This window comes from Sebastes umbrosus, chromosome 12 (genome assembly GCF_015220745.1).
Source record: "Sebastes umbrosus isolate fSebUmb1 chromosome 12, fSebUmb1.pri, whole genome shotgun sequence".
Lineage (NCBI taxonomy): Eukaryota > Metazoa > Chordata > Actinopteri > Perciformes > Sebastidae > Sebastes > Sebastes umbrosus.
Genome location: NC_051280.1, coordinates 9,142,712 through 9,165,300, shown reverse-complemented (window position 1 = coordinate 9,165,300; position 22,589 = coordinate 9,142,712). Strand labels below are relative to the sequence as shown.

Below are 22,589 nucleotides of genomic sequence, written 5' to 3'. Positions count from 1 at the left end.
GGCGCAACTGAATCGATCCCAGATTGAAATTTGAGATGAAAAACAAAGCAATGCCAACAGCCATTTGGACATTTGTTATGTAACCTGAATGAATGGTGGTTCACGTTGCAGGTTTACCAGCGTTTACTGGACAAATATTACAAAGCATAAAAGAGCACATATTTTGAATTACATGTTATTTTTTTTATTTTGCACAATTTAAGACTATACAACATAACAAAAAATAAATGAATAATATACAGTGCAGGAAGAGGCAAAAAACCCACTGGGTTTATCTGAAGCCTCCACCTAGAGACAAGATTTAATATAAAGAAATAATATGACTACATAATAGTGATAACAAACAATTAGGACAAGATATATACAATAAAAAAATAACAATACAGTAAATATATCAAAAATTCATCAAAATTATATCTTATAATAATGACATGTAATAATCATTGAAATGATAATTTGTATTTAACACTTTTAAAAACAATACTGTAAAGCGCTTCTTAGTAAAGCAAGGATAAAAGCCAAATTGTAAGACATAAAAGCGAGATGCTAATTGACAAACAAGGATAATATAGATAGGCCTTATTCAGTGGACAAAATTGCGTAAAATAAAAATATATTTTTAAGATTGCAAGCAATTTAATTTAATTTGTAATAGGTATAAAAAAAAGAAGCATATTCGCTATTCTTTTGTCATTTGATCATTGTTTTTTCAGTCAAATTAAATTGTCCAATTTCTGTCATTCATTTTTTTTAATAAAATATAATGTGCAAAAGGTATTAAACATGGTAATGATAACATATGTAAGTCAGAGAATAAAAGCTAAGCAAGGGTTATAATTTGATATGGCCTAAATAACTCTTACAGCATTAGCAAATATGGACCTATAAAATACTCCAGCTACTATTCCAAGAGCATTTATAGAGACAAAGCCTCGAGGATCAGGGATTTTGTTTACTGGCTGTTAGGAAAAAAATGCTGTTTCCTCTTTCTCTCTTTCATCAGAGCACCCATCACCCTCCCTGTCAAATCAAACCTCCTCACGCCTGCATTCATCCTGCTGCTGCTGCACACTTCCTCCTCCTCCTCCTGCTGCTGCTCCTCCACCTCCTTGCTTGGAAAAATAATGCGATCAACAGGCCAGGGAGGGCTCATCCAATGAAAAAGTGGGAGTGCCGCACCCTGCGAGCCGATTGGCTGCCCTGGCCCTGAGCAGACTGTGAGAGAGGCTGCAGCTCAGGGATTAGAGGTGGGTCTATATGCATGCTGAATTGTGTTGCCTCAGTACAAGAGGCCTTGTGGTGTTCTTACCTTACTCAGGAGGATCCAGACAGATCAGCAGTGACTCCAGATTAACCCATATTCTGACTCCTCAGATGATATAGGCCTGTCTGCATCTCTCCTTCCACAATGGTTGTTCCTGAATCCCAGGACAAAATGTACTATCCTCATGATGACCTGAAGAGGGATGCTCATGTGCCTGATTTTAACTCCTATCTGGCACTGTACAGGAAGTCTCTTGAGAATCCAGAAGGTAGGTCAAACATGTCTGTATTTTTAGTGCAGCGCTTGCAGAGTTTCCTTGCATTCCACCTCCCTCTGAGCATGACTGCATATGCAAAACCTCTCTGTGTTTATCGTCCCTGTCTGCAGCCCATAACACTGACATGAAATATCACTTTGTTTTCAGCTTTCTGGAAAAAGATTGCTGATGAGTTCTTTTGGAAGAAGCCAGCAACGGGACCAATGCTGCAGTACAACTTTGATGTGACAAAAGGGAACATTTATGTGAAATGCATGGAAGGGGCCAAAACCAACATGTGCTATAATGTCCTGGACAGACTTGTGAGGGAGAGGAATCTTGGTGAAAAGGTTGCCTATTACTGGTAAGCGACAATGTCTGTCTGCCATGAATGATGGCTTTGATGGGATATACTGCATGGCGTTATGCCAGGTATTCCAGTCAGTAGCAACTGTTGTCTGTGTCCCCTGAGCCAACCCCAGTGCACCAAAGCAAACCTCAGACAGTACAACACAGCGTCAGTGCTTCAACGTTTCTATTATATCAAGAACATTTAACTGGATTTGTTGCAAAATTTACCTAGATTTCATATGATTTGGGTATAACAGATTTTACAATCTAGCATTACAGTAGATTTTAACTAGCCCACACTCGTAAAAACAAGTTTTTAGATGTTTTATTACAGCACTAAAGTCGACTTCCACTTGAATCTTGCCAAAATCTTCGTATAACAAAAGTCCAATAAGAGCCTATTGGGTTGTTTTCAGAATTCCACTGTTTTCAGTTGCAATATTTTGGATGGAAGCTCATAAATGTTCTCACTGAACTCTTTCAGGCTTCTGACTTCCAATAAAGTCTTTAAATTACTTGTTTAACTTGCAGTAAGCCTCCCACCCTCGACAAGTCACCATAAAGGCTCCACTTTATCTTGTTTTGACTTCACATTATGGCACATATTTGCTCTGTCAACAGAAGAGGCGTAGCGAACAACAAATAGTGGTTCTGCAAGCTCAGCAATAACAGGGGTTCAATGGAACCGGACACAGCGGAGGCCAGCCATCGCCCACACAAGTGTCTTAACGCTGTTTGCACTACATTAAAGCACTTATGTAATATGTCTGTGCGTTCGCCATACTGGTTCGAGCATGCCAGATGGTTGTTTTGACGTGTTAAACATTTATATGACTTTAGCTCACACCTTATCCAAACAGCATTTGCAAAGCTATCTCAAATGGTAGGACACTGCAAAAAAGTATTCAAAAGTCAAATGTGTCCTTTGTTTGACTTCACTTGTTAATGCAACTATTATTTGCAGCTACAGTATGGAGTCTGATTGAGAAGGTATGACGACAGGTGTTCCGCGGCTGAAGTGTCATCCTTTGAACAATCATTTGTTTTTAACAAAGAGGGTTAATACCCATTCTCTATAGGTTTCTTAACCCTTTCAAGTGCTTATAGGAAGTGGTTTCAGCGTCAACAAAGCTCAACAACACATTTTCTGTCTCATTGGGTGAGTGATACTAGTAAAAAGAGAAACATCCTGTATTGAATATTAATGAAAAATTAGAGCCTTAGAGGGAATTCATCAGCGGCTTCAAAATGCCCTTTTGAATTGTGAAAGGTTAAAAGCAACCGTTCCTATTAGTTATGCATTAGCTGCTATATCTGTAAGCTGCAAACAAAACAAAACATCTCAATGTCAGGTTTGTCTCAGTGTCATTTTCTTTTTTATCTTTTAGACAAAGGTAGGCAAGGCAACTCTATTTGTGCAGACCAATGAGTGCATCGCATAAGACATCGAGACTAAAATAATAAATTACATAAAATTAATCAAATACAGACTGAGAGAGAAAAGTCAAGAAAATGAAAGAGCATAATGAAAAAAGACTGAAATGTATGGTGCACAAACTACAACAACAACAGCAACACTAAGTCCAGAGGCAATGGTAAACAACAACTGCAGTGCCGCAGCTAAAAGCAGCTTCACCATGTTTGGATTTTATGAGCGGCGACCTCAGAGGATCTGTGTTGATACTGTTGCGCAAGTAATTTGTTAATAAAGGTGGTAATAGGCTACTTGTTATTGTTAATAGCCATTAAGATTTAGGTTTGATTCCCTGATTTGTCCTTTGGGTTTTCAGCAGCAGACAATAATGAGGAACACCCCTTTCAGTCATCTTCAGCACGTAAAAAAACTAGTATTAGCTCCTTGTGGTTGTATTCCTCCGATAAACAGTCAAGTTGCAGTTTACATCCATGTCTGTCGAAAATATCATCACTTCATCATTTTATCCTTTCAGACATTTTGTGAAATTGTCATAATTAGCATATGAATTCTTGAGTTATGTCCAAAAACATGTTTTTGGACATAACTCCAATGTCCCATGCTCTAATCAGATCATCCTTGAGTCCAAGTGGACGTTTGTGCCAAATTTAAAGACATTTGCTCAAGGTGCTCCTGAGGTATCGCGTTCACGTAAATGGACCGGACGGACGGACAACCCGAAAACATAATGCATCATTTTGTTTTATACTTTATATTTTCAATGTAGGAACTTTTGACACATCCAATCCTTGCTTTGCATAAGGGAGCATTTAGTAGTTGAATTAAGGAAATCCAATGATTGACCCCTGTGGAACTCCACTTCTGATTTGGTTGGCTCTGATAGATATTTGCACAAGAGGCATAACATGGTATGTAAAGACCTAGACCTGCAGAGTTTCATCACTGTTATCAGTTATTTCACTATCATCATGGTGATAAGGTTGATGCCAGGTTTGAGAGTGTTTTGGCTGCTAATATACTGCCCGCTGACCTGTCAAACATTGTGCCACATAGTTTTCCAAACAACTGTCCTGACAAACATCCAAACCGAATATAGACCCAGCAGGAACAGGTTCTCTCCCTGTGAACTCAGAGACCTTTACAGGACAACGTCATGTTGTCTGAGAGGGGACATTTGGAGGAAACAGTGAATCTGGAAGGTTTCTGACAGTGACATATTTGGGTTGTGTTTTTCCTCTTGTATGTTGTCCTCTCAGGGAGGGGAACTCACCGGACCATCACATGACCATCACCTACCGCCAGCTGCTGAGCCAGGTCTGCCGCTGTGCCAACGTCCTCAAACAAATGGGTGAGAAATCGTACATCTAAACAACATTACTTAAATATGAATTTCCTAGTAGCTAAAAATAAAGATGATCCTTAGAAATGACCTGTAGCAGTCCAAAGTTTACGTAAAAACAAGAAAGACATGACACATGCCAAAGTCATTGCTTACATACAACATGTTTCAGCTCGTGGTTTCATGAGGGAAGGACGACATAATGGTAATAACCAGCATGCCGCAACACACTAGATACGGCTCTGTGCGGTATGCCAAATGCACCTGTTTATATCAGACATTCAGTACATTATCTGGCATCAAAGGTATACATCGCCATTGCTGGTTTGAGAACAGGCCTAGATGTGATGATATTGTGTTATCCGAAACATTAACTCTGCTTGTTTCCTTGTTTAAAGGTGTAAAAAAGGGAGACAGGGTGTCTATCTACCTTCCGATGATCCCAGAGCTGGTCTACACTATGTTGGCCTGTGCAAGGATAGGTGCTGTTCACTCCATTGTGGTAAGTAGTATGATGAACGGCCTCTTTCATGATGCAAATGATGTTTGGTTTCTGTTTCACCCACTTTGGTGAAGCAGACGAGGTTTACTAGATAAAGATGGAGCATTATTTAAAGTAGAACAGTAGAAGAAGTAGAGGTTGCGAACCGGAAACAAAACAAGTCTGCTCGGCCATCTAACCATCTACGAGAGAAAAATGGAGAGAGGTCTTCAGGAATTTGTTTAAATTGGGCAAGTTTTAATAGTTCTTTCATGTCTGGCCATGTTTCATGCTGTCTGGAGATGAAGACAAGCATTCGCGTTATGGGAATATCTGAGAAGACAGCAGAACCAGCTGATTAGTCATGTGAGAAATGTTCGCTACGTCAGAATTTATTCGGCAAAGGCATTTCCATAATCCATTTAATGCATCAACTCTTATTCGACAAAGGCAAAACCAGTGAGCATAAAAAAACGTTTTTTACAATTGAGTACATTTTATCGAACTTTGCCATTTCCATACAGCTTTGCTTCAAAATGTGAATACAAATACAGTATGTGAATGGAAACACAACTACGGGCTGTAGAGAGAGCCTTTTGCGTTTTTACATTACCTGAAGGCCAACGTAGTTCCACGACACGCTTGGGAAGGGAGGGGTGAGCAAAGGGATATTGAGATGGTTGCATATGCAACCACACCACTAGATGCCACTAAATCCTACACACTGACTGGTCTTTTAATGTCAGCATGTTGTTAAGATTTTATTTCTCAACTACTGTGATAAACTTCACATTCTCTGGCGCTCCAAACAGGAGACAGTCAGTTGTTTTATGGTACTATTTAACCATTTAACTCATATCTGGCATCATGCATAAGTTCCATTCTGTCTCCTCATTCCATCTCAGTTCAAATTGAGTCATTTTTGCATACAGTAGGTTAGCAGTGTTTGCCCTGTTCCTGTAGTTATCAGCTGTTCTCTGTGTGAACACAACACTGACAGCACCTGCACTCAATATATGGGTCAGACATTAACTGGCTGTATCCAGCGTGAGAAGGCATCAGAGCCTTTGCAATTTTGCAAGGAAGCCAACACTATTTTAGCTCAACCTTCCCCATCCACACAGAGGTTAGTCGCCCTGTTAAAAATATCTCCAGGCTGCTCCAAGACTGGTTCGTTTCATGACTTGCAAAGGCCTGTTTTTGGCAGACTTGAGTGTAAGTGACCTTGTCTCTGTGCTTGGTCATTGTATGTTTTCCAACTCAACATATTTGATATGAACGTCACTTAGCAACATAAGGATCTCTGGCATAGCTCCAGCCTCTTGGATTCTCATGTGACTGTTAATGTTAATCATAAATTAGCTTGGCATGAAATTAAATCATAGATGGAGCCAGACAGGACAGCAAACGCCGCTCACGCAGTGACATTTTGCTGAGTCCAGTGTCCTCAGTGTCCTGATTCATAATGCTGTCATCAACACTGAAACTTAACACTTTGTGAACTGTTAACCTCGGCCACAACACAAGCGTCTGGCTGGGGACGCAGCAGATGGCAATCATATAAAGGAATTATTATAAATGTCTGGTTCATTACCTAAGATTGAACAAGGTGACTCCTCTATACATAGCGATGAGAGGGAATCAGACTGTTTGCACTTTAAAGGGAGATTATGTATCTTTTACTGAACTACAGCCATTTGTGGCCACAAGTAACAATGATAGACTGTATATAAGAAGTGGATGTAGTTACTGTGATGTCTCACATTGGTTTGCGGACTGCTGGTTTGAAGCCTTTAGCTCGGCATTTTGGCCGTCACCATCTTGGTTTTGGATTTTGACAACAAAAAGTGACACGAGAGGGTGGAGCTAAGCACAACATAACGCTGAATAAGACATTTCTAGGCTACTAAAATGTTCAAATTAACTTTCAAGAACTGAAAACACACTGTGAAAGGGTTAAAGTTGTAAGATGAAAACATGGACAACTCCCAGACCGTACAACACTGTGGTAGCGACCTGTCAATCACAAGGTAGCCCCGCCCTAAAGCATCCCCTGCTTTATGGTCTATTTGACTCTAAATGGGACCATAATTTACTAAATTAACATCATGCTGTATTGAAGAAGACTTGAAACTAGCGATTGAGACCATAAACTCATGTTTACAATGTTTACTGAGGTAATATATCAAGTGAGAAGTAGGGTCATTTTCTCATAAAGAAATTTCTATACAATCAGACTTCTTTTTGCAACCAGAGGAGTCGCCCCCTGCTGGCTGTTAGAAAAAATGCAAGTTTAAGGCTATTCAGCGTTGGCTTCACTTCTCAGACCCCAGAGTCGCCCGCTGGTAACAACCAAGGAATAATGGTAAAATCTGAAACGTAGTATAACAGTAAGTAGAGAAGTGATGTGGAAAACTTGTACTTCAGGTCAATCTTCACTTGTATGAATAGAACAAACTTGGATGAGCCTTAGTTGTCCTTACTTGAATATGTAAGTTTAAGACAACACATATCTGATATCAGAGAGGATCTTGGTACAGCATGCATAGACACAGTCATACTAAAAACTTAGCATAACATAAGATCACACAGCCTCATACAGTACGTCCCATGTCATACAGAATTACATAAATACACCACCTATAGGAAGCAAAACGAGTTGTGTTTAACCCTTGGGTCAGAATTATCTACAAGGTCCTCATCTTATCTTAACCTCCTCACATAAGGCACGCCAAGCGCAAAGGGCTCGGAGGCCTTTCAAAATACCAAACAGATGAAAATGAACCTATAATACATTGATGATGATATTCAAATGTCTTCATGTTTAATAATTTTACGACAAGAAGAGACAAAGTCAAGGGTGTGGGTTATTCATGAATGCAACTTTTAGTTTGTGCGACGAAAAACGTGTTAATTCTTCTTTCAAAAGCTACGTAGTCTCACTTTAAATGTAAGTTATGAGTCATATCTGAGACACCAGAGCTTGATTTTTAGATTTTGGAATAAGGGTGCATAAACTTTATTGGATTTGACACATTGTTGCTCAGCGATCTGTTAAAGCAACTTGCACCTGTTGGGCTAAAGGTTCAGCCTAGTTTATTACAATTTTGGGCTCTTTGTCGTAGATTTTGGCCATCATTAATATTAGTAACTGGAGACCATCTTGTGATGGGATCATACCAGCCGTGACGCCAAATCGGAGTAGGGGTGTAAAGTTTAGGGGTACGTTTCCCTACTTCCTACTAGGGATGTAAAACCGAACCGTAAAAAAAAGATCCGTTCAATGACATACAAACCGAACTGTGAGCTTATTGAACCGTTGCAGCACTATCAAATACAAGCCTGCTAATTATTTGATGAGGTGCCAGAGACATAGAAGAGGCAATTATCTGAACATAGGCCTACTTGGCCATTAAGTAGCCTGCCTTATTTCGTGTATAAAAATCTGAAAATCTGAAACATCATTCATTACTATCAATCAATCTATTTAGATATTTTGGAGTTCAAACACATTGTCAATGGTTATGTTTTCCTCTTCCTAATGTGCAAAACAAACCAAACTGAAACCAAAACCGTGACCCAAAAACCTCAATACAAACTGAACTGCAGGCTTGTTGAACCGTTGCACCACTACTTCCTACCCCCTATTTCCACCGCCCTTGCTCAGACCACACCCATCTTCGAACTCAGCCTTCATTATGATCTCAACTACACACCTGTAAAGTTTTGTGACTGCATCTTGCACGGTTGTGACGCTATCGCAGAGACAGAATCTGTCCACAGACATAATAAACACCTGGAAAAGTACTCAAAGTACTTCCGTGTTAGTTCCCGCTACAGTAGGTGTGTCCAGGACCACATTGTGCCATGATGAGTCACACACAGACTCACAAGGTGAAAACAATACCAGCATTACTGTTGCGGCTGGTAACAATACAATATTGTACTGACAAAAGAACACAATGACATTGCTAAAATAATAATGATGAATTAATTTACATAGCACCTTTACAAACTGAGTTTACAAAGCGCCTTGACAGACGAAGCAAAGCAAACGCAGAATACAAGGTAATATAACAACAGAAGGCTAAACAGTGAGGCCAAACAAAAGCAAGATAAAACTAAAGTAAGATTTAGACACAGATAAAACAGTACAATAGATAAAACAATAAATCCATCTATCTATCTATTAAATAAATACAAATAAAAAACAATAAAAAGACGATATAAGGACGACATCACATAAAAGCCAGTCTATAAAAATGGGTTTTAAGAAGTGGCGTCTGACAAGAAACATGAGCAGTCGGAGGTTCAAACATAACTTCAAATTTAAGGCGAAACGAAGTCAAATACAATTACTAACCCAACTATCCATCGTAAACAGGGTTCCTAAGCAGTATGGAAAAGTATGGAATTTTATTTTAGTAATTTCCAGGTCTGGGTAAGTATGGAAAATAGAGAAGAGAGAATGGAAAAATATTTGTGTTTCCAGACTATTGCCCCTATTCTGTTTCAGAATTTCCAAAAAATAAATTGATCACACAAGCAGAGTGTTTTTCATGTTTGGAGCAGCCAGCCACAGAAAACACAGCCTGTAAAACAGCTCTGCCCAAGTGCCTTATAACTACCAAATCTGGACATACGCGACCAAATTAGTTTGAGAACAACGGTGCTGTCATTTATGATTATATAATAATTATAGACTGTGCTTTAGATGTGCTTAGGATTCCAAATGCGAAAAGAAAGCTTGATGCAAACTTTGTGCAAAATCGTTCAACGTCTCCAACATGGGGGAGGCGGCAATTGGAAGTCATTTGCAAGGTCAAAAGCACAGTCGTCTTGTCACAGCAGATGTCAAATATGGTCTGAAAAATCTAGCGAGAAGTCTGGAAATTTGAGTTTGGAAAAGTATGGAATCTTGAAATGGAAAATGTGGAGGAACCCTATGTAAACATCCATCACAGTTTATAGACCGATTTACTGATTAAAATTCAACCTAATGTGTTTACATTCTGGTTTAACCTTCAAATAAAAGGGTTTAGATAATCTGGTTAACGGTAAACTGTCATGTTTCTTGACCTGTTGGACTTTGTTGCTCATGTTGTTGTGTCGTCCATGTTACCAGATCTCAGCAAATACTTTGATGAGTGCAATGTTATCAATAGAAATGATGAGCAAAACTATGACATGAAGACCCAAGTTGTAATAAATCAGAATTATCCTCCTAAAGGTCTTGTCTTCTCTTTGCATGTTCAGTTTGCAGGTTTCTCCTCTGAGTCTCTGTGTGAGAGGATCATGGACGCCCAGAGCAGCGTCCTGGTGACGGCAGGTGGGTCCGGCAGCACCAGGATGTGATGCGTTTTAGCGCTCGGACCGCCGTAAAAATGTTTTTCAAGTTGTAAAGAGACATCAGTGTTTAAATACGCCTCTCCCTGCTGGTTTACATCATCTCTCCCTCCATCCCTCTGTAATATACAGACGGTGTTTACAGAGGAGAGAAGCTCATCAACCTGAAACAGATTGCGGATGAGGCTCTGGAGAAGTGCAGGGAGAAGTAGGTCCGGCTGAAAGGCCAAAAGGTTCACAGTTCTCAGTAACCGCCCTTATTTACTCTAGCTGCTTTTAATGGAATTGAACTGCTGGCATATGAGTCACTGGACACACACACGCACGCACACATGCACTCACGCACACACTCACGCACATACACACAGCAAAGCCCTATCAGCTGTTATCAAGGATGTTGAGGAAACACACTGCCCGGTTTCCACATTATGGGGTTGCCGGGCAACACGGGGCACTTAGATTCATCAGGGAAGCCCAAGCCTCTCATGTCCCGTGGCAACATGAGCCTGGGAGGGATGTGTTATCAGGGGTATCATCTCAAAATAAAACCTAGAGTGATATTGTCCATTATAACAACGCCTCATGTGGCAAAACAAAAGTCGAATTCAAATTTTTGACTCAAAACCTCACATTTTCTATATGGAAGAGTTTTCCTGAAACTATTTAACCTTTTTTAATATTATTCATTTTCTCCATATTTCACTTCTGCTACTTCGGTCTGTTTGAAGAGGGATCCCTCCTCTGTTGCTCTTCCCGAGGTTTCTGTTTTTTGGTGGAGTTTTTCCTTATACAAGTCAAAGCATAGAGGGTGTCATATTTTGCTCAGATTGTAAAGAGACAAATGTTTCATCTATATAATGAAATTGACAAGTGCAGTTGAAAAATATAGGGAAAAAGATGAAATGGAGAAAAAAAAAATAATGCTTGTAAATTGGAAAACTGTCAAATGAGATGTCAAATTAAACTCTGGTTGGTCCTTAGAGAGAATAAAAACATGTCTTAAAAGCTCACATGACATTTGGTATTTTTTAAATTCATGAAAAGCAGAGCAACACTTTTACTTCCTCTCACACCTTTTTTTATTTTTATTTATTTCCTCGCAGAGCGTCAACTAGTGTCACTAAATGCCTCGTCATCAAGCACCACGCACTCAAGACAAAAAGCGGAGCTGCGTGCAACAAACTGCAGGTAGATATTGTTTTAAAAATGACCACCTTATGTTTAAAGTGAAAAAACATGTTCTGTTCCAATTTAGGGGTCAGAATATGCCTCCAGGGTTAATTACAGTCAGTTTTCTAATTGACATGCTGTGTTGCTGCTTGTATTTTGGAGAATTATTCGAGCAGATGTAATGAGTGATTTTATGTCTTGTACCCGTTGTGGTGCGTTCAGACGCCCTGGGACTCAGACTGTGATGTGTGGTGGGACGAGGCGATGAGAGACTCTCCTGAGGAGTGTGAACCCGAGTGGCTGGACGCTGAGGACCCGCTGTTTATCCTCTACACCAGCGGCTCTACCGGCAAACCCAAGGTAAGACATACAGGTGTAGGTTGAACTAGGGATGTAAAACCGAACCGTAAAAAAATGACGTACAAACCAAACCGTTGCACCACTATTAAATACAGGCCTGCTAATTATTTGATGAGATGCCAGAGACATAGAAGAGGCAATTATCTGATACTTGACCACAGTAGCCTGCCGTAGGTCATATATAAAATCAGTGTTCGGAAAAACCGAAATATCATTAATCACTATCAGTCAAACTATTTATATATTTTGGAGTTTAAATGGTGGTTTTTCTTTTCCCAAATGTGCAAACCAAACCAAACCGTAACTAAAACCGTGACACAAAAACCATGACACAAACCGAACCATCGGCTTGTTGAACCGTTGCACCACTAGTAGAAACCAGTTGCATATAATAGAAACATCCTAAGCCTCGTTTCCACTGCAGGAACTTTCCCCTGGAACTAAGAACCTTTTGAGGAACTCATTGCGTTTGGACCGCAGGGACCAAGGACTAAATTAAGTCCCGGGGACATTTTATGGGGCTTTTTTACTCCCAAAAGAAGAACCTGTTCGGGAGGTAGTACTTTCTGAAAGTACAGGAACTTTTGGAGGTTAGGCTTTGCTGTAAGCTTCCGGACTCATTTTAATAAAGACCGAAGGAGAAAGAGAGAGAGATCACAAGGGCGAGCTGAGAGGGCGAGCAGTAGAAGAGAGAGAGACGTAGCGCGGCGGTGCCGTGAATGAGAGAGAGAAGAGAAAGAAGTTATTTTCAGATTGTTTCACGGTGGTTATAAAGCACAAATGAATAACTATCAAACACTCATGATGATTTACTGTGGAGACAAACGCTGTTAGTTTCATTTTCCTCCTCTGCATTTCATTCATTACATCCAACCTGCATCAGTAAATACATGCAGCAGGAAATATCTTCGCAGTAAGGTTGATTTTTTTTCCAGCGTGTTTTTTTCAGATGAGACAGGCGGACACACTGAACTGCAGGCTGCAGAGTGTGTTCACCGCTGTGACCACCAGCAGCTCTCATCATGTTGCTTTTTCAGACGTCAGCAGACTAATTTGCCTAATCTTCGCAGGTATATAGACTGCGGTGGAAATGTAGACAACAGTGGGCTGAAGGAACCCATTAAGTTCCTGGAAAAGTAGTTCCAGGGACTAAAAGTCCCAGGAAATTTTGGTGGAAACCCAGTAGCTCAGAAAAAAACAGTGTCTAATTTTCTGCTTGTAAACTCTCAGTGAAACCACAGCTTTTATCTTTTTTTTTAAAGATTATTTATTGGGCTTTTATGCCTTTAATGGAGAGAGGGACAGTGATAGTTATGAAAGGGGGAGAGAGAGAGAGAGGGAATGACATGCAGCAAAGGGCCACAGGTCGGATTCAAACCCCGGGCCGCTGCGGTAAGGACTCAGCCTTTTGTACATGGGGCGCCTGCTCTACCAGCTGAGCTACCAGGGCACCCGAAACCACATCTTTTAAATCACAGCATCTTATGTTCTACTCTGATAAGCCTGTAATGGGGTTAACTGTGCTGGCTTTGACATAATCTGCGGTTTCTGCTGTGAAATAGTGAGAATCGATGGTTTTCTAATGCTAAAGGCATGAATGCAACCCTAGAAAGCTCCACAATTGCATTTGTGTTTTGTATTTTGTGTGTATTATATGTTATTATTACACAAAACATGATGCTGAGAGCATTAGAGAGTCTGACATCATCTGTCTTTGTCTCACACACGCACACACACACACCTGCATGCACGTCTCTTCAGCCCCCTTATTTTTGCTGCCTGCTGTCTTTGTGTTGACCGTTTACCTCCTCCTTCATGTCTCCGTCCTTGTGCGCGGTACAGGGCGTCCTCCACACTGTTGCCGGGTATCTGCTCTACACGTCACTGACGTTCAAGTACGTTTTCGACTATCACCATGACGACGTGTACTGGTGCACCGCCGACATCGGCTGGATCACCGGCCACTCCTACATCACCTACGGCCCCCTTGCAAACGGCGCCACAAGTGTCCTGGTGAGTCTGAAAGAGATTATTTTATTTTATTAAAAAAAAAAAATCACCATTATAATACACATAGAGGACACACTTTAAGACCCACTTAGAGATGCATGTGTGCGTGTGTTTTCTCCAGTTCGAAGGTATCCCAGTTCACCCTCATGTCGGCCGGTTCTGGGAGATCATTGAGAAGTACAAAGTGACCAAGTTCTACACGGCTCCGACAGCCATCCGCCTGCTGATGAAGTACGGGCGGGAGCCGCTGCAGAAGTAAGAGCCTGCACTACAAGTGTATCTTTACAACAGGGTTTCCCAGCTTTCATAATGGTAAGGTGAAGAAAGCAAATTTTATAACTGATGATGTGAGTGATACTGAACCTGCCTTTTTTCATGCATTAACACTAAATTGACAAGAATCCTGAAAGGAATATTTCACCCCCAATATGATCATTTGTATATCAATAACCCACCCTGTGTTACCTTGAATTCTTGAAGAAAATGTTTCTCGCATGCCTCCACAGTGAGCAAAGAGTCAAAAGACAGAGAAGAGTCTTTATGAATTGGAGTAAATGGGGGGCCGCGTTTAACAACAAAACTATATAAAAACAACCGTTTACAAACTCTCACACAACTTGTGCAGCATAATCTATAAGTCTCATTTATCCAGTCGTATGCTCACTACTTCCCAAACACATGCATTTTTTCTAAAACAGGCTAAAACAGGCAGATGTGCTCAGGGCTGGCTCTAGCCCTTTTGGTACTCTAGGCAAAAATTCGGCGCATATTTCTTTTTTTTAGAGGGCGACTAGCGCCCCACAGAAGGTGGCGCCCTAGGCGACCGCCTATATGGCCTATACCTTAAGCCGGTCCTGGACGTGCTACTCATCCAAAATGCATACGTCTGAGACTTGGATTAAATGAGACTTGTATTATTCTGTATGAGTTGTGTGAGTTTTTTAACAGATGTTTTGATAAAGTTTTGCCGTTGTTAATTTAAATTGACTTAATTCATCGCGATTTTCTTCGTTCTTTTTATTCTTCGTTCACTGTGGAGGCGTGCGAGTAAAACAAAGTTTTCTTCAAGGATTCAAGGTGACACAAGGTGAGCAACGGATATACAAATGGTCCTTTTGTGGCTGAATTGTTCCTTTAAAATCTGTCAAAAAAACAACTTCAAGGAAAACTCAATTTCTTAGACTGTCAACACTTCCTCCAAAGGTTAGAAGCTTTGAAAAAAATTGCTTTTGATTTCATTCAGTCAAAATCTTCACCAGCTTGTCAGTACAACATAAGAGCTTGGCAAAAAAAAACAACAACCCTATCTTCCTTTTTTAAATCTGTTTTGCTTATTCCGGCTGACAACCAATAACCGGAAATGTCTCTTGCTGCCTTAATGGAGTTTTATGGAAGAAAATTTAAGGGAATACTGTGACATTTTGGGAAATATGCTACCACTCTCTTGTCTGTATACTAAATATAAACCTGGAGCCAGCAGCCAGTTAGCTTAGCTTAGCATAAAAACTGGAAACAGGGGGAAACTGCTAGCCGGGTTCTTTCCTGGAGTCTCTGACAAGACACCAGGAAGTCACATGACCACACAACCAGCATAGAAAAACAAACACCCATATGGCCAATCAACCAACAATCCATGCAACAAATAAAGTCAATATAGACTATTAATGGAGTCATAGAGCAGTGATCAGTACCACGTAATGATGGAATATATAAGATAAAGTATATATAATAGTATATAAGTTAAAATATATAAGTTTTCTCACCTGTCTCTACCAGGTACGACCTCTCCAGCCTGAAGATTCTGGGTACTGTTGGTGAGCCCATCAACCCGGAGGCGTGGCAGTGGTACCACGACGCCGTCGGTCAGGGTAGATGTCCCGTGGTCGACACCTTCTGGCAGACAGAGACCGTAAGAGATCAGCTGGCATTCAATTATATTTCAGAGTCATGATTAGAGAATATACATTTCAGTCCATGCACTGTTTAGTTCAGAGGAAATACTTTAAAGTTACAGGAAATTGGATTTAGAATCAGGTTTCTTTCATATGTATATAAGAATGCATGTGATGTAGTGTGCAAAGCATCTGATGTTACTGAAAACATCAAGTAAAGACTAAGACCTTTTGATTTTTATCATTTTTCTCACGGAAGACTAGATGTCAGGACAGTATAGATGCAATTAAAATCAGTGACGACTGTGGACATGACAAAGCCTTGTTTTGTAGGTTGCAATGACAGGTAACGGAGAAATATCCCAGCCATAAATTGAAAATTAGACCAGGATGAGCTGACAACAACTAGAACTGGAAACACTGTAGAGCAGCTCCATCAAGTTCAGACCAACAAGAAACCAAATTAAATACATGGTGAAAGTTTTAGGATGAAAAATCCTCCAAATGTACACCTGTAACAGTCGTGCACTGTCCAACACTTCACAGAAATACACTAACTGCACTAATAACTGTCAACCAAACGGCTTAAAACCCTGCATCTCAACCAGGAAATAAAGATATCAACAAGTCCAATAGCAACAATTAGTTGATGGCAGGACAACATGCATAATTATTACCTATATCAAGCTTCAAATACACAATTTTGAGTTTACTGTTCCTTTAAATGTCACTGTATTTCTCCACAGGGAGGTCATGTTCTGACTCCTCTGCCTGCTGCCACGCCGCTGAAACCAGGCTCTGCTGTAAGTGACAACATTGATTATCTCATACTCTGACATTTGCATGTAAATCTTTAAACACAACAGCATCACCTCTTAGGGTTGTACTAAACCAATGCAGGAGATGCAACTGTTTGGCTTTGTGTAGATTATTATCCAAACTATGATCTGAAAGAAACATACAGGAGCTGTTTAATGAGAGAACACAGTTATCTCACATTAAATCCACATCTCGCGTTTCAGACCTTTCCTTTCTTCGGGGTCGAGCCCACAATCCTCAACGAGCACGGAGAGGAGCTGGAAGGCGAGGCTGAGGGTTATCTCGTAAGTTTCAATTCGATTCTATGGATCTTTATTTATACCCATGAGTGCACGTGTCTGCAGCAGCTCAACGCCCAGATCAATAGACACACAAAGACACACACATTCAAAGGCTATAATCTTAAAAAAAACTATATGTGGAACTGATAATAAATACATTAAAGGAACAGTGTGTAACATTTCAGGGGCTCTATTAGCAGAAGTGGAATATAATATTCATGACTATGTTTTCGTTAGTGTATCATCACCTGAAATTAAGAATCATTGTGTTTCCGTTAGCTTAGAGGGAGCGGGTCCTCTTCACGGAGTCCACCATTTTGCTCCGCCATGTTTCTAAAGTAGCCCAGAACGAACAAACCAAAATCTGACTCTAGAGAGAGCCTTTCACGTTTTTACGTTACCTGAAGGCCACCGTAGTTCTCCAACAGGCTTGTGAAACTGCATTAACGTGAGCTGCAGAGTGTAAATCTGTGATACCACCAGTCGCCGTCTGACATCCGTTGCTCCTAAAGTAGTGTTATTATGGTAAGGACGGCCTCTGAGCGAGGTGAACGGCGTCACCACGATTTTGCACTCGGCGGGTCACGTTACCATAGTCTTGGAAAGGGAGGAGTGAGCAGAGGGCTACTCAGTTGGTTGCAATCTGCAACCACACCACTAGATGTCGCCTAATCCTACACACTGTACCTTCAATTAATAAATATAAATGATAAGCACCCCAGTTTCATTATCATTGGCTATTCAAACTTTAGTTTTTTTTAACTGAACAGTGACTTTTTTTGTAGATTTTCAGTTTGAAGCACCTTTAAAATCGTTTTTTTTAAATGATTAGCATTATAATTAGTTAAATAGGAATTATAGATGTGGTGCACTACTAGTAGTTATCTGGTTGAAATTGTATTTTTTTTATATTGTTTTATTGCATTGTCTGTAATGTTCTTATTTGCCTGATTTGATTTAACTGTAGTTTTGAATCCTGATTTCCCCATGTAAAGCACTTTGTTTTGAAAGGTGCTGTATTAAAAATGTATTATTATTATTAATGGTAACAGTAGTATCTTATGTTTTGTAAGTATTTTCTGTGTCTTGTTACAGGTATTCAGGAGGCCCTGGCCTGGAATAATGCGCACTGTGTACAGAAACCACGAACGCTTTGAGAACACCTACTTCAAGAAGTTCCCAGGCTTCTATGTAACTGGTGACGGTATGCAACAAAAACTAATATTACATCTACTGTCTGGACACACAGATTGTATGTCAGAAGAGTCTAAATACCAAAAATGTCCTTGATTTCTTACACAAAAATACCAAAGAGCCTCTTGAGGGTGAGAAAAAAAATGCTATAAAAACTCTTTTGTTTAGTTATGCAAGTTGTTCTCTCCTCTCTCTCTCTCTCTCAGGCTGCAGGCGGGATAAAGATGGCTATTACTGGATCACAGGAAGAATAGACGACATGCTCAATGTGTCAGGTACTGTACTGGGTTACTGTCTGATAACACAGCTGCTTCTCAAAACGGTTATTATTAATATATTTTTACTCTGTTATGTAATATAACAATAACTTAAACCAACATTTGAACTTGCAGCCTTTTGTTATCTTTCATTTTCCTCCCCAGAAACATTGGGCTCCTTCCTCTCTTATATGTTTAGTCTCTTATGAGTTTGTGTTTCTCCTCCCGTGACTTTCAGGCCACCTGATGAGCACAGCGGAGGTGGAGGCGGCTCTGACGGAGCACCCAGCTGTGGCGGAGGCCGCGGTGGTGAGTCGGCCTCACAAGGTGAAGGGCGAGTGTCTGTACTGCTTCGTCACCCTCAAAGACAGCCGAGAGTTTAACCACACGCTGGTGGAGGAGCTCAAGAGACAGGGTGAGAAAAAAATCCACTCAAAATGATGGAAATTGTGCAAAGATTTGGACTTTTCTGCTTTTCTCTGTTTTATATCATCGTGAATTAAATATCTCTGAGTTTGGGACTGTTGGTCGGACAGATCGACGGTTTAATCGATAATGAAACAAATCATCAGTTGCATTTGCAGTTGTTTTTGTTGTTCTTCAGATGTTTCTGTTCTCAAATAAAAGAAAAGAAAATATGACTCAATTGATCCTAATAGGGAAATATTAATATATATTGAAATATCAGTTTATCTCATTTACAGCCTAGTTTATATTAAAGTATCTAAAGCACATCTATTGTCCTACACTTTGGACTTCTGTTGCGCCAACATCGGACTGTGATCTGGTTTCTCTCCCAGCCTGGCCTTATAGTTCTCACCGTCTTAATACTGTTTTTATCTAAAAGTTTTACCAGATTAAACAGATTTTAACCTTCGTCTAATATACTCTGAATTTTACCCGCAAATCAGTGACCTTGATCAGTTTGTTACTGTACACAACGATGCACAATTTTAAAAATGAGAAAAAGATAGTAGCAAAATAAAGCTCAGAGAATCCCCGATGTTCATAAACTAGCTGACATGCTCATAGAAACACCTTTGAATGAAAGCAGTCGGTTTTAACATTTAACATTATTAAAAGAAGTTATGTTTTAATTTCAGTCCGGCCGAGCTTTATTCTGATTCTCTTTCTATATTCTTTTGTCAGTGAGAGAGAAAATCGGACCAATCGCCACGCCAGACTTCATTCAAAATGCTCCGGGGCTCCCGAAGACTCGCTCAGGTAAACACCTCTTTAAAACCAACATCCTCCTCCACCTCTACTCTCCTCCTCACTAACATCTGCCTCCTCTTCCTCTGGATCCACTTTAGGGAAGATCATGAGGCGAATCCTCCGGCAGATCGCCCGCAACGAGAAGGACCTGGGCGACCTTTCGACCCTGGCCGACCCGAAGGTGGTGGAGGAGCTGTTCAGCCAGAGATGTGAAGCTGCAGCCTGAACAAACACCACCACCACCTCTCTCTATCTCTATCTATCTCTCTATCTCTCTCTTCTTGCTATGCAACGGTACACATGAAGACAATCACAAACTGCTGGTTCTGGATCAGCGTCTGTGCACTCTTTGGGACTGAATGAAGGGGCTGGGATCAGAAATTTATATCGCTGACACCGAGATGTTTAAAATTGTTGTTTCATGTGAAAAGAAAGTAGAAAACAATTGAAATCAAATGTCAGTGGCTGCTGATATATGGGGCTGTTGTTGCTTTGCGTTTGGGCCAAAATGTCAAAATTAGACACAGAATCACTATCTTTTATATTTTCTTAAAAGTCTTTTAGCTCCGTGTCTCATATCGTTATGAATCTTGAAATAGAAACGTCAGCTTTGCACAGCTTGTTTGTTTGACTGACATCTGATGTATATTTTCAATCTGTGATACATTTCTATGACCTGAGAATGAAGTGTTTAATTTGTCGGTGCTGTTGTTGCCTTTGTCCTCCCCTAAACTCAGCGGCTGATTGGCCCCCTCATGTGGCAGGAATCGTCCTCTACAGCTGCTATCTGATGGTTGACTGTAGAAGCCTTTTGTCTTTTAATGATGCTCAGAGGGCTTTGAGTGCAGCAGCTATTACGGGGGACAGAGATCGAGGGATGCAGAGCTGAAGAAAAGAGAGGGTTGTTTTATCTTAAGTGCACTGGATTCTTTTGAAATTACAAGCATCAGTGGTCTTAAGAAGGAGGAAAACAGATGAGATTGCAGCAGGTTGTTATGAAAGTATCTCAGAGGGACTGCTCTCTTATCGTACCGTAAACGTTGGGTCATGTACAGTCAGTCTGTGGACTTCCTTTGTTTCATGTTATTTGTCTCCTCTACACCATCACATGTCACATGTGTAGGTGGGGAGGACGAGGAGAAAAGAGCCCAGAAAAACAGCAATGGGTAATATTACATCATCACCCCCAGCAGCAGAGGAGGGGTTACCATGACAACCTCTTTATCCCCACCTCCCACCTTCTCAAACCCCCTCCTCCTTCCTCTGACCACAACAGCAGTCTGCAGATGTTTTGTAACCCGACGACGTTGACTTCTTGGTTTCACGCACACACACACACAAATGTAAAGGAAGGTTTCTGCATCTCTTGAGCTTCTTGATGTCATTAAATCCAACAACTATTCTTTTAAAAAAAAAGCAGTCATGCACCATAAGAAAATGTTTCTGTCTAAAACTGTTTTAGAGAGATGGTCATTCAACTATGTGGTCATTTAAAGGGCCAGTGTGCAGGATCTGGCGGCATCTAGCGGTGAGATGAGGAGATTGCAACCAACTGAAGCCTCTCCGGTTTGCCAAGCGTGTTGAAGAGCTACGGTGGCCGACGCAAAAATATGAGCAGTGCTCTCTAGAACTATCTGGAGTAGAGCCAGTGCGTAGAGTGTGTGTGTATGTGGGAAGTGAGTTGCGAGTAACGTTATTGACTCCGGCCCAAGCAGAAAAAGTTAACAGAGTTTGGTTTGTCCATTCTGGGCTACTGCAGAAACATGATGGACTCTGTGGAGAGGACCCGCTCCCTATGTAGATATAAACGACTCATTCTAAGCTAACGAGAACACAACGATTCTTATTTTCAGGTGATTATACACTAAAGAAAACATACTTATTAATATTATATTCCATTTCGTCCAATAGATCCCCCTAAATGTTTCACACTGGTCCTGTAAAAGGATGTATAAATGATGCCGATTATTTATAGATCATTATGCTGAGGAGTTTTTTCACTCTTCTTTATTTATTTATAGGTCACATTTCATCCTCCATATATCAAGAGATAGCCTATAAAATCAGAAGATTATACAAATCAAAACGTCCATCTGAATCCCTACTCTCCACCACAAGAAAATGCTGCTGCAATACAATAAAAACAACAACATTATGGAAACAAATCAGAAAACACACACATGCACACAGCTTTCCAGTCTGAGACACTAAAAAGCCTCCATACATCTATAGCCACCATTTCCACAAAAAGTCTCAACAGTTTGACAACACTCAGATCCTTCTCATACAAAGTTCTTTTTAAAAAATAAAAGGTAAAAGGAACTGGTACCAAAATCAATTCAAAAATGAAAAAACTACGAAATCAAATATTAGATGTCACCGCGAAGAGTAATAATCATAAACTGAAATATTCTAGAACAAAATACGCTTGTCCTCACAACTAAAACATTTCCATATATGGAAGAAAAAATGCCCCAAAACATGCACTCACAGTTTTGCTTCTGCAGAGTTAATTTCACAACTGTGGTAACTGATCAGAGAATAACTGAACCTTTTCCTTCCACAACAACAAAATAGATGCACTTACAATGTAAGTAATGATATTCAATTATACAGTATAATGATTCTCCTACTGTTAAATGACATTTAAAATATATACTAAGAGGTGTTTCTAATATTTTGTCCAACATATTTCTATCATTATAGATGGATAGATCGATCGATCTTTACGATGCCGGAGCAGTTTATCAATAATTCATTGTGTGTCATCCTGCTGCGTGTCACTTTGTCAGGACTGCTCTGTCAGCAGCGAGCAGCTCCTCCTTCCAGCCATCGATGCGTTAATGTCAGAGTTTGTGAAATTCAATCTCCTTAATTCAGTTACAAACACAAAATCGCTGTGTGTGTTAAACTGATACC

General features: G+C 40.3%; 1 protein-coding gene and 1 long non-coding RNA gene across 4 annotated transcripts; one reads left to right on the top strand and one right to left on the bottom strand.

The window, feature by feature from the left end:
* The first annotated feature begins 1,258 nt into the window (after window positions 1–1,258).
* Window positions 1,259–21,086, top strand: acss2l (acyl-CoA synthetase short chain family member 2 like). Of its 2 annotated transcripts, none has more exons than XM_037786579.1 (18): window positions 1,259–1,532; window positions 1,689–1,884; window positions 4,563–4,654; window positions 5,044–5,147; window positions 10,383–10,455; window positions 10,605–10,668; window positions 11,576–11,660; window positions 11,865–12,002; window positions 13,845–14,015; window positions 14,134–14,267; window positions 15,789–15,921; window positions 16,651–16,707; window positions 16,927–17,007; window positions 18,100–18,208; window positions 18,405–18,473; window positions 18,694–18,870; window positions 19,605–19,679; window positions 19,769–21,086. In XM_037786579.1, exons 1-18 carry the CDS (start codon window positions 1,409–1,411, stop codon window positions 19,894–19,896), a joined length of 2,010 nt encoding a protein of 669 aa, XP_037642507.1. In that variant the 5' UTR covers window positions 1,259–1,408; the 3' UTR covers window positions 19,897–21,086. The 2 variants fall into 2 exon arrangements, with proteins under 2 accessions (XP_037642507.1, XP_037642506.1); XM_037786578.1 differs by having other exon boundaries at window positions 10,605–10,680.
* Window positions 5,374–15,906, bottom strand: LOC119498096. Of its 2 annotated transcripts, none has more exons than XR_005209049.1 (3): window positions 15,776–15,906; window positions 13,808–14,021; window positions 5,374–5,459 (listed from the first exon to the last, which is right to left on the bottom strand). It is a non-coding gene; the product is annotated as an uncharacterized LOC119498096 (long non-coding RNA). The 2 variants fall into 2 exon arrangements; XR_005209048.1 differs by lacking the exon at window positions 5,374–5,459 and adding an exon at window positions 10,539–10,690.
* Window positions 21,087–22,589: the final 1,503 nt, after the last annotated feature.

Excerpts from the sequence above, each read along its gene's own strand:
- acss2l (XM_037786578.1), top strand. The coding sequence starts at position 1,409 with ATGGTTGTTCCTGAATCCCAGGACAAAATGTACTATCCTCATGATGAC. Across the intron at positions 5,148-10,382 it reads GTGCTGTTCACTCCATTGTG|TTTGCAGGTTTCTCCTCTGA; the intron begins GTAAGTAGTATG and ends TTGCATGTTCAG. Across the intron at positions 10,456-10,604 it reads CAGCGTCCTGGTGACGGCAG|ACGGTGTTTACAGAGGAGAG; the intron begins GTGGGTCCGGCA and ends TGTAATATACAG.